Source organism: Aspergillus pseudotamarii, assembly GCF_009193445.1.
Source record: "Aspergillus pseudotamarii strain CBS 117625 unplaced genomic scaffold BDV38scaffold_5, whole genome shotgun sequence".
Classification (NCBI taxonomy): domain Eukaryota; kingdom Fungi; phylum Ascomycota; class Eurotiomycetes; order Eurotiales; family Aspergillaceae; genus Aspergillus; species Aspergillus pseudotamarii.
Window position 1 is genome coordinate 699,524 of NW_022475019.1, and position 17,656 is coordinate 717,179.

The 17,656-nt window shown below is 46.7% G+C and overlaps 7 protein-coding genes across 7 annotated transcripts; 2 read left to right on the forward strand and 5 right to left on the reverse strand.

The window, feature by feature from the left end:
* Positions 1 to 1,332: 1,332 nt before the first annotated feature.
* BDV38DRAFT_236313 (uncharacterized protein) lies at positions 1,333 to 2,251 on the reverse strand. Its single transcript, XM_032053451.1, has one exon. It carries the CDS (start codon positions 2,196 to 2,198, stop codon positions 1,548 to 1,550), a length of 651 nt encoding a protein of 216 aa, XP_031918370.1. The 5' UTR covers positions 2,199 to 2,251; the 3' UTR covers positions 1,333 to 1,547.
* A 1,937-nt stretch (positions 2,252 to 4,188) lies between these two features.
* BDV38DRAFT_278473 (nuclear transport factor 2 family protein) lies at positions 4,189 to 4,668 on the reverse strand (the record flags this gene model as incomplete). The annotated part of the gene is made up of 1 exon (XM_032058729.1): positions 4,189 to 4,668. One exon carries the CDS (start codon positions 4,666 to 4,668, stop codon positions 4,189 to 4,191), a length of 480 nt encoding a protein of 159 aa, XP_031918371.1.
* An 846-nt stretch (positions 4,669 to 5,514) lies between these two features.
* Positions 5,515 to 7,677, reverse strand: BDV38DRAFT_278474 (HET domain-containing protein; the record flags this gene model as incomplete). The annotated part of the gene is made up of 1 exon (XM_032058730.1): positions 5,515 to 7,677. One exon carries the CDS (start codon positions 7,675 to 7,677, stop codon positions 5,515 to 5,517), a length of 2,163 nt encoding a protein of 720 aa, XP_031918372.1.
* Positions 7,678 to 8,724: 1,047 nt separating this feature from the next.
* On the forward strand, positions 8,725 to 9,811 carry BDV38DRAFT_278475 (zinc finger MYND domain-containing protein; the record flags this gene model as incomplete). Its single annotated transcript, XM_032058731.1, has 2 exons — positions 8,725 to 9,193; positions 9,249 to 9,811. The coding sequence occupies 2 exons, from the start codon at positions 8,725 to 8,727 to the stop codon at positions 9,809 to 9,811; spliced, it is 1,032 nt and encodes a 343-aa protein (XP_031918373.1).
* Positions 9,812 to 10,594: 783 nt separating this feature from the next.
* On the reverse strand, positions 10,595 to 13,052 carry BDV38DRAFT_236317 (aspartic peptidase domain-containing protein). The gene is made up of 5 exons (XM_032053452.1): positions 12,566 to 13,052; positions 12,471 to 12,497; positions 12,315 to 12,415; positions 11,899 to 12,231; positions 10,595 to 11,844 (listed from the first exon to the last, which is right to left on the reverse strand). Exons 1-5 carry the CDS (start codon positions 12,667 to 12,669, stop codon positions 10,643 to 10,645), a joined length of 1,767 nt encoding a protein of 588 aa, XP_031918374.1. The 5' UTR covers positions 12,670 to 13,052; the 3' UTR covers positions 10,595 to 10,642.
* Positions 13,053 to 14,091: 1,039 nt separating this feature from the next.
* On the reverse strand, positions 14,092 to 15,337 carry BDV38DRAFT_153123 (short-chain dehydrogenase/reductase). Its single transcript, XM_032051664.1, has one exon. The coding sequence runs from the start codon at positions 15,274 to 15,276 to the stop codon at positions 14,332 to 14,334; it is 945 nt and encodes a 314-aa protein (XP_031918375.1). The 5' UTR covers positions 15,277 to 15,337; the 3' UTR covers positions 14,092 to 14,331.
* A 348-nt stretch (positions 15,338 to 15,685) lies between these two features.
* BDV38DRAFT_278478 (uncharacterized protein) lies at positions 15,686 to 17,177 on the forward strand (the record flags this gene model as incomplete). The annotated part of the gene is made up of 3 exons (XM_032058732.1): positions 15,686 to 15,965; positions 16,023 to 16,434; positions 16,502 to 17,177. The coding sequence occupies 3 exons, from the start codon at positions 15,686 to 15,688 to the stop codon at positions 17,175 to 17,177; spliced, it is 1,368 nt and encodes a 455-aa protein (XP_031918376.1).
* Between the last annotated feature and the right edge of the window lie 479 nt (positions 17,178 to 17,656).

Below are 17,656 nucleotides of genomic sequence, written 5' to 3' on the forward strand. Positions count from 1 at the left end.
TATTCTACATGGCCAGCCCACGAATGGCTTCATCATTTTACGCAGCTGGTGCTGTGAGTGGGGCCCCGCAATGTACAGCTTATTCCCCACAGATAACCTGGATTTGCCGAGGTAGACGACATCCCCGACGATGGAAATGACGACTTGCTTGGCACTCCTCCAGAATAGCAGCCTTGAGCTCTGCTGAGGGTTGTCATCTGGCAGAATACCAGTCCTAAATTATAGGAGAGGTTATCCACTCAAATTTGACGAGCACCCTTCGCGAATTGCACTTGCTTGGTGAAGTATAATCATACACAACCATAGTTTAGGCTGCCATTCCTGGTCAAGGTAGTTAACAAATCAAATAACTACACTCTACTGCCCAGTCCTGGTAGTTTGTCGCAAGTGCTGATGTTCATAGAACCCTAAGCATAGTTCCTGTGGTGGCTGTATCTCATTCTCTGCTGTTACTACTATTCTGCTGAATATCTTCTCTCAGTCAAGACAAAAGTCTACCCACTACAGTGCCAGGCTCCGTTTAAAGGCCTGGATAAGACGACGTGGTATAGTCACTCACTGTAACCCCGAGAGGATATCTAATGTCCTTTTGACCACGAGTAACCTTGGGTGACCACCAGCAAATCCCTCCTGCTGTATGTTTTTGATATACATCTTTGAATGCCGTGCTTAGTTCCCTTGCCGATTTGCTTTCACATTGTTCACTTGAACCGCTGGTTAAAATACGCTTTACCTTCAAGCCACGCATGCCCCCACCCACGGGCCATGAAGAACATGATTATTAGAGACCATGCCGCAGGCACCAAGCGCAAAAACCTGATATCTCACATACGTAGTTGCATAAGGTGAGAATAACCACACAATACTCACAGAAAGCAGCGCTGTACTGAATATAAAATGTTGACCGCGGGTTCCCGTTCTGCCCCAGGGTCTTGGGAAATTCGAGACTTTTTCATCATTCTTTTCAGCGATCCTACGGTAGGGACATGTGGCCAATCTAAAAATATCCGGCACCTTAGATATCTGGATGAAGGAAGACACAACTCAACTATGTATGGTGGTGACAACTATCTCGTTAGACAGCCAGTAGGCATTCTTCGTCAATTTACCTAGTAATACTATATGTATAGTTCACATGGAACGAGAAAGGCACGAGTCATTGTCTAGGGTCGTCCGCATCAAGGTCCTATATATTGGTAAGCTACCAGTACTATTATTACACTCTTGGAAGTTGGTACTCCCAGTGTCCTAGTATCTCAGCTACTACGCACTGTGTGACAACCGCCACATGTACAGCTACTTTCAAAAATGGTGCAAATGTTTCCACTCTTGGTCACTTTTTGAAGCCCCAGAATTGAACTAAAACAAGTAAACACCGGGAACAGCTTTGATGGACATATAATACGCGCAAGCACGAGACCGAAGATCATGAAAGCCGACAACCCTACTCTGAAACAGGTTCACTGCCGACTGTTTAGGTACGGCTTCCTCTCTCCTATATCTGAATAATACAGGCTGGTCGATATCCGCCATAATGAGGTAAGTATTCACGTAAAGTCTGCGTTACGGAGTGCTTGAGTTTGAACCATCCAAATTGTTTGCGCAAGCTCTATGAACCGAGAGCCAAATTCATCTCGTAACTGGCCAATAATCTCGCTCTTAGGTTCATAAAGACTTGAAGAGAGTGGCACAACGTTCTCGAAATTTTTAAAGGTTAAATATTTCCAGAGATCTTTCCAATAACGCAGTGAAAGCTTTGCAGTGTTGTGCTCCAAATCAATGTTCTTCGCAACCAAATAAAATGAAGATTTAAGGGCGTGATACGTTTGATGTTTGAACAGCTGAATATCGGAGAACTGATCAAAGGCGTGGAGTAAGCATACTGTGTCCCAAGACTCGACACGGTGTAGAAGAAGGACTAGTGATCCTCCAGACTTGAGACGATTCAATGCAAAGACCAATTCTGAACTCGTTAGGCGCGACGCTTCACACTCGTCCCGGTATCCTTCCCTAGGGTGAGTTTTGCTCACAGCCCCTCCGCAAAAGACTACGTCGTATTTTTCTTCAAGGAATGGGCGGGTTGACTCAAACTTTGTCAAATCAGGATGCTCCGCACAAATTGTCGCACCAGGAGTCATTTCCTGAGCAAACATTGTGATATCAGCGTATACGATATTCCGGAAAATGTCCCTAGCCATAACCTGATAGCCACCGTGATCAGGGGGGAGTGTAACAGCATCGATGCTCGACCCGGGAAGATATTTTTTGGTAGTCGAACTGAAGCCGCCAGGGGCCATACAAAGGTCGAGAATGGTAGGATGGGAACAATCGAGATTATATATGCCTGTCGCCGACGCCAGAGCATCGCCGATATCTCGCGTCATTTCATAGAATTTCAGCCTAACCCTTCGACTGGGGTTAGCCGCTGTCTGTCTTCGTCTGTCGAAGTAGAGATCTCCAGCTGGATTTGCCCAGCCCTAGGATCATCTCATTAGTTATATTTGAAGTTTATAGATAGCTTCCTACCTTTCTCTTCAGTTGAGACAACTCGTTGTATAGCGGATCCGATAAGATAAAATCTGTCCATGGCTGTATATCTTCAAGCGTTGACATTTCAGTTTCCGGTTTTGGATGATGTATGTGTAGGCTAGAGTTTGGGATGATCGCCAAAGTATAAAATGAACGGTATGGGAGCTGAACAGGAGGGTGATGGCTGTGAGAGTGAAGAACTCAGAAGATAGAGATTGTTTGAGATATTGGCTGCGGGGTTGAGGGTGTCATGGGGTATGTAGTGGCCAAAAGGATGTGACTTGGTTGGCTGAGCCATCAAATTACTGTACAATACAACTTCTTATACAAAATCACAGAGGATAGAGTTGATCGGGTTCCCGCTTCACCCGCCCCGAACCTTATGTGAAGAGGACGCTAGTCCTCATTTTGACAGGCGAACCTCGTACCTATAGGTGCCTCGTATCGTATCATTCCAGCTTCGTAATATTACGCTACCCCATGTGATGTATATCAGTTACGCTCATTGTCCATACCCTTTGCCACGCCAAGCAAGCAAAACCTGTCGGTTACTGAGTCACTACCCGGCTCTACGCCGAAATTTCCAGTGTTCATTGCATAATCCCAAATGAACATTGAGCTCTTTAGCTATGACCTCCATTTCACTTATGTGCCCGTCTCGCCGAGATTCTGTTCCCACGGCATCCAAGCGTGAAAAGACTGGTCCAAGATTGACGTCTTCCAGATCCCAGGGACTAAATCATGTCCACGCCCAGTGCACTTGATGTGCGGCGTCATCTCCCAAAACACTCCCTCGTGCACACCAGTGCATGGTAATGCTATCAAAAAGAAGGGTGTTGTAGTGCCCCGGTTGTCCAATTCTTGAGACTAGTCATGACGCATATTTCAGCTGATAGTATGAATGACAGTAGGTATCGGGCGCTAAAGTTAAGCCAGTCCATTTGAGTCCTAAGTAAGCCTTAGACGCAGACTAAATAGATAGTTCAATCTTTAGCAAATGATCGTTATGGTTAGTGAGCGGACTAGAAGGAAGATTCTTAACACTCGACATTGCACTATGCGTGTTATGCGAAGGCTTGTTTTACCCTGGAATTTTGGGTGAGGTATTTAAAAGAATAAAACCGAAAAACAGCACAAAGAAGGCTCTGTGGGTGGGTTGTGCAAAGCTTCGGTGCTGATTCTACAGACTGAGGTCGTAATAAAGTATTCACGGTTGCGGTCAAAGTGGATCAGCGTGACCATCAGCAACCCTAGCACGGCACACATGTAGGGTATTAGACATATATTTGTAGAGTTTGCGACCTTCCATCGGGTTTATAGAATAGCAATAATCTTTGTGAGACATGTCTGTATTGAAAGTACCATCTTGAGCAGCGACAAATTGGAGGTTACCCAGAAATGTGCGCAAATTTTTAGGTTGATCCGGCTCTAGCACTATATATCTTGATGCCAACGAGACGAAGTGACCCACTCACTAGCTGCAGTGTGATAAATAAACAATACCATCATCCAATATCCTGAGATGACTCAAACAAACTCTGATAAACTCTTTAGTTATGCCCCTATCCTCATAGTTCTCTTCTCCTCAATGTTACCTTGAAAGTCGACATACCCAAACACCAGCGCGAAACCTCACAACGACATCTCAACCACCATCAATTAAAAGAACGGATGAGGATTGACTCCAGTTGTCATAGTCTGCAATACATCCCAGTGTTCCACAATCTTCAATCCATCAAAGCGATACATATCCATGACCGCCGTATCATTCTGTCCGGGGGTAACAGCCTTGACATGAACAAGTCCATAGTCACCGCCCACGAAGGCCTGGTGTATTTCAAAGATCATACCCTCTGTTGAAAATAACGGGGTTAAAGCTTCGACTGCAGCTTGTCTTCCATCCATGATGTTCGGGTTATGTTGGGTGTAGTTTTCCGTCACGTATTTGTTGAATGCTTTCACGACATTCTTTTCGGTGTAAAAGATGTGGGAAAAGTCCTCAAGGATGGCTTGTCGTTTGCTTTGTAGGGCGTATTGGTTGTACTCGTTTGTGGAAGTTGGTTGACGTCCCTGGAGATAGGCGGCACAGGTAAGACCGAGAAGCGTGCTGGCGACTAAGGAGAGGCGGAGGAGAGCCATATTGACGACAATTATTGTTATTTTAAATAGTCAAGTAGAGATGATAGGGTTTTGGGAATGGGCTATATTATTTTAATATAAGCATTTCCATACCGATCAATTTCCTCCACATGCCGATGTAGATCGTCAAAATACGGAACGGGTCGGGGCCTCCACCCGGAGAATCACCCGAACGCAGCTTGCATCTAAATTCTTGTACAGAGCGAATTGTCGAGTAGAATTAGCAGACAGTGAGCTAATCGGATCACTTCTCTCAAAAAAAAGCCCTAGCCTTTGTCATCCGTCTCGAGCAAATCGTCCATGTACAGTGAAGATGACTGCTATATACTAATTAGACTAGAGGCCAATTTATGTTAAATTAGAGATAATTACTTGACCTACTGTCGCCAAGTCTTGAGATACGTCTCTCCATAGTTCTATACATCACGATCATGAGACTTGGTGTAAGCGAATAGCCAATCACAAGTTCCACATCTATTAACATCAATCGTGAGGTATTAGATTGAAGTCCCCATGCTTTTACATATATCGCGAGTAGAAAATATAGGAGAGTATGTGTTTCTGTAAGACTCCCTCATCCTATCCAAAATACAAAGTGGACCGCTGGGGCTTGTTGCCGTCCTAACCAACCATGCTATCCATGATGTATATATACTGTCATTTGCCTCACAAGGTCATAACAAGCGATTCAGATTTTTCTGCGTCTTCCCGCATTATGGAAATGACCTATACAATTCCCCTTTCCATAAACATGAACTGCACAAGGACCCCTAGCTACGACATGCGTCAAATAGATGGTGACGCAGAGTACGTAGTCCACAACTAGAAGAATAGATGATAGGCTCATTACTCCCATTCTAATACAATTCTAGGTCCACAGCGATACGACCGTCTCACGGTAAGATGGTGCAGTAGTCGGGATACGTCACGTGGGGTCCATCCTGCGCTGTCAATTAATTTATTCGTAATTTGATTCCTGCTAGGGTGTTGTTTAAGGTAGTGCTTCATTATCTCCTCGGATCCCGGTTGATGTTGGAGTACATCCCGTCCTGCAGCTATGAGCATTGCATCTGTGATATTGATCTCGTTACCTTTTTGTTCAAAAAGTACCTCCATGATCTTTGACCCAGACCAACTGTTTGATGCTGTTGCATCAAGGACTCCCTCTGTGATATGTATCTCTTCGGCTCGTTCCTGGAGAAGAAGCTTTATGAAGTTCAGTCCATAGCATTCGTTTGATACTGCTGCGCAAAGGACTTCCTCTGTGATTTGTATCTCTCTGCCTCGTTGCCGGAGAAGAATATGTAAGAGGTCAAGGACATAGCATTTGTCCGATAGAACTAATCTAAGCACCGCCTCTGTGAGCTTAATCTTATTGTCTTGTTTCTGAACCTGAATCGCTTGAGTTTCCGCGGTAGTGCGATTGGGTCTTACCAAGGCGATGAGCACTGCATTCGTGATGTTGATCTCATTGCCTCGTTGCTTAAGAAGGAAACTTATGGTTCCTGGTTTAGTGTAGCTGACTGATATTATCTTGAGAATGAAATCCTCTGTTATCTCGGTATTGTAGCCGTGACCATGGAGAAGGCGCTCCAGTGTCTTTAGATGGTGCCAAAGGCATATTGCATCCATAGACCCTTGCTCTTCTTCTTCCCCATCTGAAATGGATTCATCGCTTTCTTTACTGGCCTTGCGCATGGCTCCTCCCGCATGTGTGATGAATGGAATGTTCTTCTGTGCACTACCCAGATGCCCCACTTTGAGAATATTCTCTAGGTTCTTTAGGGCTGATGGTGTCGCCATTTCAGGCATTCTAACATTAACTCCAGGGGAGTTACTCACGGCTGTCTTGGCTGCGCGTGCGGCGTCTGCAATGTCGGTTTCTGAAATGCCAAAGTGGCGATATTTGAGAACATTCTCCAGATCCTTTAGGTTTGCCAACTCCATATAGTGTTGCAGATATAATCTGTTGAGCAACTCCAGGTTCCGTAGTAAATTCCGCAAGAAGGGAAAATATGATTCCTGAGTGTAATATATGTAGTCATCAAACAAAAATCGAACAACATCACGGATGATTTCAGTTTCACTTTTCACATAATCGGGCCTAAGCATTTCTGTGTCATGTGCATCCGAGGATAGTCCCAGCAAGGCAAACACCATGTCACACGGAAGACGCGCTTCGCTCGCACGAAACTTTCGTAGGATGGTATAAAGATCTCGATTCATATTCCACCATGTACCGGCTCTTGATGGTCCAGGCATTATATCCAGGACCGCTTGAGTTTGTGCATGCGGGATTATGTGTATGAATAAAGGAGCGAGGGGAAAGATGTGAGCCGAAACAGACTTTTGTCCACAACACACTATGCCAGCTCTTGCATTGGCAACCTCTTGTAGAATCCAAACCCTTCTAAACCAGGGCCTGTTCAGAAGGTCCTCCAGACCCTGGCGCTGTCGCGATTGGAGGTCTGGATATCTGTCCATAAGGCCAGGCTGTACGGTCGACCAGAGCTCTACCCAGCGCGGGTCCGACAGTTCCCAAGTTCTGCACGGATGCCTCGTACTTTCCTTCTGGAGCTGGCGTAGCGAATCTAGAATCACATTCGTCTCGTAGGTTGGCTGACCCAGCCAAAAGATGACTCTTTCGGCCTGCTTGTATATGTCGCCCATGTGTCGAACTTGATGTCCACGCTCTTTGTCGTTGCCCTGGTCGATGCATATACCATCCACCCATAGGATCCGGTCCTCATCTCGACAGCGAAGATGCTGGAGGATGAGGTAGAGGTTTAGCGTAATACCTAGTGTTTTCCCATTCATTCGTACGCTCTCCACAATGTCGGTGGAGCCCCACGTATACGAAAGAGCTTCGTATGAGATAGCACTCTGCTCTGGGTACAGCCACGCTTGGAAGAGTTCGCAGTCAATATCAGGGCCGTCCCCATGGCAAAGGCGGACGAGACGAAAGGTTGGCCCGCCCAGGTCGAGAGGCTCGTATATGAATGAGTTCATATTTTGATCAAAGGTCCTATGGTGACGACCATCGGTTAGTGCTATAACCTGGGAAATACTTGAAGAAAGAGAAAATAACAAGGATGATGGTATGGAGCTATATGTGATAATATTCTAGCGGGGCCACTGTGGCTGTGTCTTCTCAGCCTTGTCACGTATTTTTACTCTCAGGCTAGAGTCCAAGCATTGCTGAACCTGGAAATGTTTACTGTGGCTGTGTCGTATTATGTAGGAACCCCGCACTGGTTCTCGTATTCTCTGTATGTGCCCTACTACATAGAGAGACAGGATTGACGTCGCCTTCTTGTTTGCTGTAGCCGCATGCATGAGACTTGCTGAATGCTATTATATTGTAATGGAAAGTCTTCGTGGGGATTGTTACCCTTGGGCTCTACACAAAAGATGATAGTGACATACATCTAGCCCCCTCCTGGATAGATCCATATGAAGCAGGCCAGAGCCAATATGAGCATCGACTATACTGGCACTTCTTCCATCGGGGAAGGACGAAGCAAGGCAGATATCCTTGTACGGAGTGAAAGAGGAAGGGTATGTTTTAGCCTCCGTGGTTATAATTGCGTCAAAGGAATCGATCATGTCATGGAAGCCTTTCATGCTATGTGCAGAATGTACAATAGTGAAAATATCCAGAAATACCGAATTGCATCCAACTTAATACCTGATCTTGTTTTGGTTGACCGTTTTGGAATTCCAAGTTGGCTAGACAAAAGTGGTGTCAAATATTGATTGATTATGGTACGCTCTATGGATATCAGGGTCTGAACGTAGTACTTAGTAAAAGTTAAACCAGCATAAACAGGTATTTACATTAATTCACTTAAGTAATCTATGAAGGTAAGAAAGTGCTTACTTAGTTTACTAACAGGGCGATGGCTCATTCTGGAAAGAGTGAATATCTCATGAATGACATCTGTTTAACAGCAACACACAACAACAAGCAAGACAGGGCAATGAAGGATACAACTTTGTCTCTAGAACAACAGTCATCCCCCCAAAGATATTCCCAAACCACCATACGCTCCAAAAATGGACACACCACCGTCTTCTGCAAGAAGCTGTGCCCATTGCCATAGCCCAGCGACCAAAAGATGCAGTGGATGCCTTGGAGCTCCAGAATACGACGAGGCAATCCTAGAGCCTACATTGTACTGCAGCCCAACCTGTCAGACGCAGCACTGGATCGAGCACAAGATCAAATGCAAGCAGCTACAGGCCCGTAAATCCCTTTCAAGGGCTGCCACATTGTTTCAAGCGGTATTGTATCGAATCCGCCTGCACGCCCATACAATCCAATCCGCAATTGGACATATGGACGGTTCTAGAGTGATACTGCGCCCCGTCAAGGAAGTCACGCCAAAGGCTTATCGACCTCTGGGGCCGCCATCTATTGAGCTAAAGGGCGGTGATCAGCGCGTATTCGATGCCATTGTTATGATGGGCTCGTGTACAGAAGCGATAATGTTTCTCTATGTCTTTGTTCGAGATATCTTGTCAAGTAGACCAGCCTCCCCCCTCCACCCGAGTATCCAAGGGCTCTGCTGACTGTATAGGTCTTTGTTCTAGGATCGAGGAACTTACAATCGAAATTCTGAATAAGGAAATCTCCATCGAGAATCCCGACGGTATCCCCCTTACCCACACCAATAACCACCATGTCTACCGGGTCACATTGAACAACGAGGAAATATGGGTAATCGACCCGTCTGGAGCACAGTATGGATTCTCCGAGTGTCTCTATACCTGGAGCGAGTTCAAAAAGCATAGGCTGGGAAAGATTCATCGGGAGGCCAATCTAGGCTACCACCGTGTAGAGATTCCTCGAAGTTGTTTACAGCTCAATGATCGTTGCATGGTAATTTGGTGGATGGAACTATTCGACCTTAGCTCAGCCCTTGAGAAGAAAATTTCCACACTGTCGAACGTGTACGGGGGAAACTTGGAATTAATCCTGCAGGGGTCAGATGCTGAGTTTCAGAAAGCAAAGAATGAATTGCTTGACAAGTTGGGAATCTGTATCGATCTTTGCTTGGACGAAGCCTTCGCCCCTGAACGCATCGCACAGAGATCACTACTCGTCGACGGACGTCTGGCACTGGAGAGATCGAATTCTTGATCCTAGGAGATAGGCCTTCTGTTCGTGAATACAGTAAATTCCCCATGTGAGCTCTTCGTCACTAGGATTTGTACTGGTATCAAATGCTGACAATGATCTAAGTCTACTATGTCTCCTGGTGGTGATGCCATTGTCAGGATTCGACTGGTGAACTATCTTGAATTGAAGGGTTTCAATTATTCTCATTTGACACGCTACGAAATTATGTTCCGGAGTTAGGCAGTCGCATGCTATGGAAGGCCAGACCAACTGGCTCAATTACTTTGAAACTGAGGGAATGGTTTAAGTTCAAAGGACAATAGTATTTAGTTTACTAGTCTTCTAACTTCTTTCCTGGTTCTTCTTTCTAATGGGCTTATAATTTACGCTGTTCATGGTGCTTGTTGATTGAATGCAACATAGCTGGATGATAATCCCTAGAATCCTTAACTTATCTCGATGTCTATCATGAGAGGGGTATGGGGCTTCTGCCAGGGGTCAAGACCAAGTCACTAGGAAACATTAAGTTGGACAATCCATGACTCGAATATTCAACCAGAACATCCAGATTCCTGACATACCTCGGACGTTGAGTTAAAGGCCAGGTCGAGTGCAGGTGGATAGGACCTTCTCCTTGAGTACATATCAAAGCCATAGTGCAGGCCTTGTCGCATTCGATCTTTTCTAACTACATGGGACAGTATATTTGCAATATCAACTCTCTTAAAGGCTGTACGACCCTGACTTTTCTCAATCAAGGTGACGCCAACTTGGTCTATTTCTTTCGGTCATGAAACGCTTCAGTATTAATCTAATCTATATATTCCACATCTTTAGACAAGTGGATGTATGCTATGGTGTATATTTAGGTGGGCTCGGACCAGAGCTTTCACCGTGACCCTTCTGCGATGGCACATGATCTTCATCATCAGAGCTCTCCGTAGTGACCCTCGAGGCCAACGAAGCAGCAATACTCGATCTTGTTTCCGAATGTCGAGAACAATGTCTTTTCTCATCTGTTGGAGGAGCACAACCCCTGCCCCTTATGGAAGACGGCCCAGCCTCCAGCTCGGCTATCCCAGACCCCGGCAGCTCATAAATAGCACAAGACGCGTCCGATGGTAGTTCAGGGTGACGCTCCTGAGTACCATCAACCTCACCTGGTCTACTATGATACTCAGAATCCGAATTGCTTACGCTGTCCGACAGTTGAACACCTTTTTCGGAGCTCACAGCCCGGTGCTTCCGTATGAATAAGCATGCGCCTGCAATGATCAGAATCGCTCCAGCTCCGGTGCCAACACCGACCCCTGCTTTTGTTGCTGTTGATAAACCTGGCCTGTCGGAAAGTAAGCCTTCAAATACCTTGTCTAAATAGGAGTCGATGGGGACGATATCTGTATCGGAATCGGATGACACTAGGTTGGTGCCGAATTTGGCTTGGTACAGTGAAAATTGTTCCCTTTCGTAATCGACAGCTAGATATGCTTCTTGGAAGAAAACTCGGCCGATACGCTGTTCGTCGTTCGTATTGGCTCGTCTGATCGGAAGGTATGGTAGTGGGGTGTCTGAGTATTTCGAAGGTAGATCTGGATATGGATAGGTGAGGGAGTGATCGAAGGCCTGGAATGGGAGAGTTATATTGACGCTTTGCGAAGAGTCTGGGAGGTCGGAGATTGAAAGTGTGATTGAAATGTTCATGGCGAGGAGTCGTTCCCGGAGTGATGTATCATTCCCGTAAGCATAAAAGCCTGAGCTATCGTCATAGGTGAGGTTGAGGGCGGCGCCAAAGGCATCAAAGGTGTCACTGGGCAGCCAAAGGTAACTCGTCGAGGAGTCGAGGGTGAAATAGGTGCTACCTCCAGGGTGCGAGGGGATTATATGATCGTCCATGTGAGTTGCATCGTCGTCCACCATACCAGATGAAATCGATATGGTATTAAGTGAGACAACCGGAATCCCGTTTCGGTCGAGATGGAATATCGCCTTATTGTCGTAGAAGCGCGCTCGATCCACACCCCCAATGGTCAGAGATGCCGGTGTGCCTTTCAGCCCTGGGTATGTATATTAGCGAATGCCTCATGGACGGTATGAAATGTGTTGCGTACGGTAGTGAGCGCCAGCAGTGTAGCCATAGCTGCCACTGGGAGCAAAGCTATCATTTATAAATGCGGTTTCCATGACATTTACGCCAAAATTGTCGATATGGCCACTTTGGTGTATGCCCAGTCCTAGCAACCCGATCCATGTGTCTGTATCATTGATAATTTCAATGGTCTGTTCGGTGGCCGGTCGAAAGTCCACATAAATAGTCTCATTCCCATCGTATGTTGCGGTTGCAGGATCCCTCGAACCGGGACCTGAACTTTGAGGTTTCCATGTAGTCGACTCGTTGGTATTAAAAAGCCCACCTCGCCGTTTGGAGCAGTCCGCTAGTGAAGCTAGCTTTTCCTGTCAGTTGACAAGCGGTAAAAATTGAAGATGCAGCGGAATATGCCTGCTGGGAAAGGAGGACATCACATACAGTTCTCGCAGCCACTTCCTCCAACGATCCATGTCTTTTTATGGACGGTACTTGGGAAAAGAGAGACTGTTTTCAATTGTGACCCGACCCAGATGTTCACACTAGTTATTTGTGAGTGGTGGTGGGGGTTTGAATGCCAGAAGTAGGGCAACTTACGCACTCCAAGTCCCATCATTCCCGTACCTGCGTAGGCCAGTAATTAGTAAACTAGCGGGGGAAAGGGGTGGTTTGCTAGCAGAGGAAAAACGTACCAATCGACATCCGCGTCCACAGAGGCAGGCTCCGACTCTGGTTCGGTCTTGGCAAGACAGATGGGCAGGCCGACCAGAAGAGCTATGCCCGGAAAGCTCTTCATACTCACTGGCGTCAGGACATGGATAACATAAAGCTCCGAATGTTGCCTAGTCGAAAGCCAGGTACTGTAAAGAGAGAGACACTCCAGACATAAGTAAACTAGATCATGGGGGTTCTCGCCCTCAAAGGGGCTCTTGGGTATGGGGATGGAGAAGAAACCATGGTACAGGTGTAGCCGCCAAGCATTATGGAACTGAAATTTTTCAACATCGGCCCTATTAGGAAGGTCGAATACCCTGATGCTTGAACTTTTTCGTGATTCTAATGCTAAGTCTGGGAGGGTTACATTCGCAACAGCTAGACATTCGGAGACACCGATGCGGGTCGATCATTATAGTCAAGGCTTCATTCGTTTTGAGTCATATACTGATGCAGTTGTGTTTTGTGTACCTTACTCCAGAGTACTATGGGTACCTTTATCTGGAATCACATTCGTTAAGAGATGAAACCTACATAAGCAATATCTGTAGTCATTATTGCCGAAGCGCTGCCAACAGCTTTCGGCTCGTAAATGCCAAGCCTGGCAGGCTGCAGCTTTTTCCAAGCATCACGGAGTCTTATTGCCCTGCCACATGGTCCTTCAGGTCGAGACCCACTCCACTTAAGCAGAGCCACTTGAAGTCCTAGCCAACAAATGGGATCCCTTAACAGCCAGTTATGAAAGCCGTTGCCCTGTCCCTCAGGTCCACTACCTGACGGGCCACAAAACTTGCTAATCCTACTGTGGTCCAGGTTCAGCTCACCACAAACGTCTCATTCCATACGGAGTACGTTATCTCCCCTTTGGTGTTGGCTGACAAAGATATACATGGTACGGAGTAGCCCTAATGTGCTCAGTACTCAGTTACAATTCTCTAAATTTAAATAAGAACTGAAAGTACACGAGCCTGGCTTACATTGTATACCATAAAAACAGGAAAAAGATAATTATTAATCGAATTATATATCTCGAGAAATACTGAATAATCCTAGTCTGCCGGTGGAAAGCCGTATGATAACTATATCTTATTTTATCGCGGCTGCCTTTTCAAGTCTTTAGAAGATAGGCGTTATAAATTACTCAAGGAGCGTATACACAACCTGGCTAACGATCTTTCTACTATGCTTGAAAAGTTACTGGAAGTTCTACGAGACAGTAGGGACGAAGATGTCCGGAGACTTTGTTTCAATATATAACAGAACGTCTCACCACAGAATATCATAGGAGATCTGCCAAAATTGCTGATACCAGACAAGAGTATAGATAAGCTTTGAGATGTTGTTCCATTACTAGAGCATGATAAATTTGCGCGTGGCCCGGAATATATAAAAAACCGTATCAGCATCCAAGTTTCACAATCATATATTCTCAAGGCTACATAAGTAATATCTGCGCAGCATCACTCAGAGGTACATGCTTGACTATATGCTTGTTCATATCAACGGTAGTGGATCCTGCTATGAGGATAGACATCATCATCCAATTCCCCCCACCCTCCAAAGAAAGCGTTGGAATAGTTACTCAAGGACTGTAGGAGACCTCAATTATGTGGCCTAGTGTTGAGCTCTGCATCTGCCACATCGTATCGGAAGGTTGTTCAAAATAAAACAGATATGAATCCTCACAACTCAAAACATGCAATCAGTCGTAGACAGGAAACCAGCCATTGACAAAGCCTACTATTCACTTAACGGACCTAGCAAGATACCTGTTGAGTTCCTTCTCCGTCCATTCCCACAGTTCCTGCGCCAGCTCCCTATTCTTTCCATCATCACTGGCCCGGCCTCTCACGCCAACGGGTTCATAGTACTCTCCACTATGGACGTCCCGTGCAACAGAGGCCCAAAGTTGGTTCCACACCCCCTTCTCCACCGGTTTAAACAGCCTGTATGCGACCTTCGCAAACGCCTGTACCGCGGTGGGAGAGGCTGTCGCTCCATCCATCAGCTGGGTCTGTACAACACCCGGGTGAACAGCCGCAACCCGAAACTGCGGATACAGTTCGGCCATCTGTTTCACCCACAGCACATTCGCCAGCTTGCTTTGATAGTACCGTCCGTAGGCGCCCAAGTCGTCCCCTGTGGTGGTGAGCGAGTTGAAGCGGAAGCCTCCCCGAGGAAGATACCGGTGCCCCTTTGACGAAACCGAGACGATGCGGACGTCTGCGCCGGGGGCGGACTTGACAGTCTTGTCGAGGATCGGTAACAACAACTTGCTCAGAAGCGCATGGCCCATGTGGTTGGTCCCAAACTGGATCTCGTAGCCTTCGTTGGTGATTCCTGGTGGTACGGCCATGATGCCGGCGTTGAGCATGAGGATGTCCAGACGGTCACAGGCCGACAGGAATATCTTCGCTGCCTTCTCGATTGATGAAAATGAGGTGAGATCTAATTCAAGGATGTGAATAGTCGCTCCAGGAACAGTCTGCATGATCTCATTGACGACAATCCTGGCCTGGACCACATTACGGGCTGCGAGCCAGATCTCGCGGGGATTGTGTCGAGCAAACTCGAAAACAGACTGTTTGCCCAGGCCATGGGTGCCTCCTGTAACGAATATTACTTTGCCATCCAGGGGAGGAATATCGGTTTCGGGGTTGAAAGTGACAGCACTGCAGTTGAAAGGCATTATAGCGTCAGGTCTGCGCAGAGTATGGGCTTGGAAAAGAAGAGGGGAACTCAGGTTGACAGAAAGGCACAAAACGTGTGGTGCGAGAGTATTTATAGGTCAGCTTCTCTTGTCTCAACATGACGGCCTGATTTGAGTCCGGGTCTCGTTGAGCCAGCATCCTCGAAGATTGCTTGATATACTTTTATTGCAAGCATCTGGATTGTTTTCCTAATTGGGTAAAGGTTGATCCTGGTCACCAGCGACCATTCCTAGAATGGAATACAATATCAGCTTGGCAATGTTTGTCTAGTTTGTCAGCATGCATCGCCCCTCAACTGGCAAACGTCAGACGCAACTTATATTGACAGCAGGTCTCGTGGGGCCCCTGGTTGACTTGAGGCTGGCCATCACATACGCTACCTGACAGATGAACCCGTTTATCATCACCACGTCACTCGACAAGCCAGACCGGCAGACCCGGAAGTTGATCCGCAGCCATGTCATGCGTGGGAAGAATACCCGTAAGATCAGACGCGCCAGGGAGGCCGAGTCGAGATCGGGGGCAGTAGTTCCGCCATGTGAATCATGGTCCTCTGCAGGTGGGAAGGAATGGGTGCTTACGACGCCTCGGAAGGTGGCCTCAGAACTGTCTCTGTTCAACTACATGATCGAGATGAAGCCTTACATGCTTAATCTCCTTTTCCAGGGTAGTCATCGAGCCCATTCGTTGCCTTTGGGAACAGCTTGATTTCTGACGTCCCTAGCGTTGACCGTCATCAAACCAACAATGCACGCTTTCGATACCGTCACAGACCATAGCCACCCAGGCAGAATGCTTTGTGTCGCAGATATCTCCCAGAGCCCCGCCATGGTTCACTCGATCATGTTCGCCGCACAGGCGTTTCACGATATGTCGCTGGGGGCCTCATACGGACCATTGACACGATTCCATCTAGCAAAGACTCTCCAGTATCTCCAGCAAAGTCTGGGGGACAGGGTCGAGGCTACAAAAAGCTCCACCATGACTGTTGTCGGGCTTCTGTCATTGGCAGGAATTATCGCAGGGGACCTCGAATCAGCTGCAAAGCATATGGATGGGCTACAGAAAATGATTGAATTGCGCGGGGGCTGGGACTCACTCATGGACCGAGAGGCAATAGAGCACAAAGCTAAAACGTGAGTGGCAGGATACCCCGGATTTGTTGGAATACACTATACCTACTCACATCAATATTCGGTATAGGATAGATCTTTATCTCGCCGCTGGGACTGGTAGCAAGCTGCGCTTCGTCGAGGATATCTCCTGGGGCCCGCATATCGCTCATGGTAGGTGGGCTACCCTTGCCCCGGAGCTGAAAATGGTACATCCACGGCCTGATCCAAGGCTCTTGAACGTTTGGGTTGATATACGAGAATTTTCTACACTGGTCAACAAAGCCACAACCACCGGGGTCAAACTGGCGGCCACATCTTTCTTACAGATCAGCAGGTCGGCACCGCACCGACTGCTCTCTTTGCAATGTGTCCATCCATTCCACGAACTATTAAGACTGTCCATGCTTGCATTCCTGACGCCTCTCCTGATCAACACACCTGGAATTGGCAGAACGATGACGTACCTTGCAGGGAAGCTCAAAGCCAGTTTACTTGAGCAGAGGTTCCCGCCGTTAGTCGAACAGGCCAGTCTTCTTCTTTGGTCCCTGTTTATAACGTGCTTATCAATCTTTGAAGAACAGGATCAGAAATGGTTGCGAGTCCTGGTGATACAAACGGTGCACACACTTGGTCTGAGAACATGGGCGGATACTAGAGCTGTGCTCAAGAGCTTTCTGTGGGTTGACTTAGTCCATGATCAGGCCGGTGAGAGGGTGTTTGAGAAATGTGTATTCAACACTCCAGCCGTGTCATGTACCGATTAAACAAAGCCAAGCCTCGGACCACTTATAGATTTCTCTAAGGGCCAGTTGTGCAGCTGTGGAATCATCTAGCGTTAGTTGGCCAGCGCTCCAGATACCCTCTGATAGACATAAGGAAGATGGTGACTCCCATGATAATGAGTTCCTTATAGTGCGTCAGGATGTACCGAAGCGAATAATGTCTCAACCAATTCATACTAACCTAACGAAAGCCCGGGACATGCAACTGAATCTACTAACTAATAGATTGCTCACCACACATCATATATTTATAATACCAGAGCTATTAATAACAAAGGGACAGCTCTTTTACCCGTTGCCGAACAATAAATCGAGCTGGAAATAAATCAAACATGCAACAGGCTTTGGTTGAAGAATAAACGTGCCACACATTGACACAGGTTTAACAGACATAACCGCTATTATATTTCAATAACAAGGTCACTGGTATCTAGCTATGGCAGCCTAAATACCACACGAGA

What these genes read in the sequence shown, in the direction of transcription:
- BDV38DRAFT_236313 (XM_032053451.1), bottom strand. Translation starts at nt 2,198, where the DNA reads ATGGCTAGGGACATTTTCCGGAATATCGTATACGCTGATATCACAATG.
- BDV38DRAFT_236317 (XM_032053452.1), bottom strand. Translation starts at nt 12,669, where the DNA reads ATGAAGAGCTTTCCGGGCATAGCTCTTCTGGTCGGCCTGCCCATCTGT. An exon ending in GTGGACGCGGATGTCGATTG is followed by an intron (nt 12,498 to 12,565) that starts GTACGTTTTTCC and finishes TGGCCTACGCAG; the next exon opens with GTACGGGAATGATGGGACTT. An exon ending in AGGAAGTGGCTGCGAGAACT is followed by an intron (nt 12,232 to 12,314) that starts GTATGTGATGTC and finishes AGGAAAAGCTAG; the next exon opens with CTTCACTAGCGGACTGCTCC.
- BDV38DRAFT_153123 (XM_032051664.1), bottom strand. Translation starts at nt 15,276, where the DNA reads ATGCCTTTCAACTGCAGTGCTGTCACTTTCAACCCCGAAACCGATATT.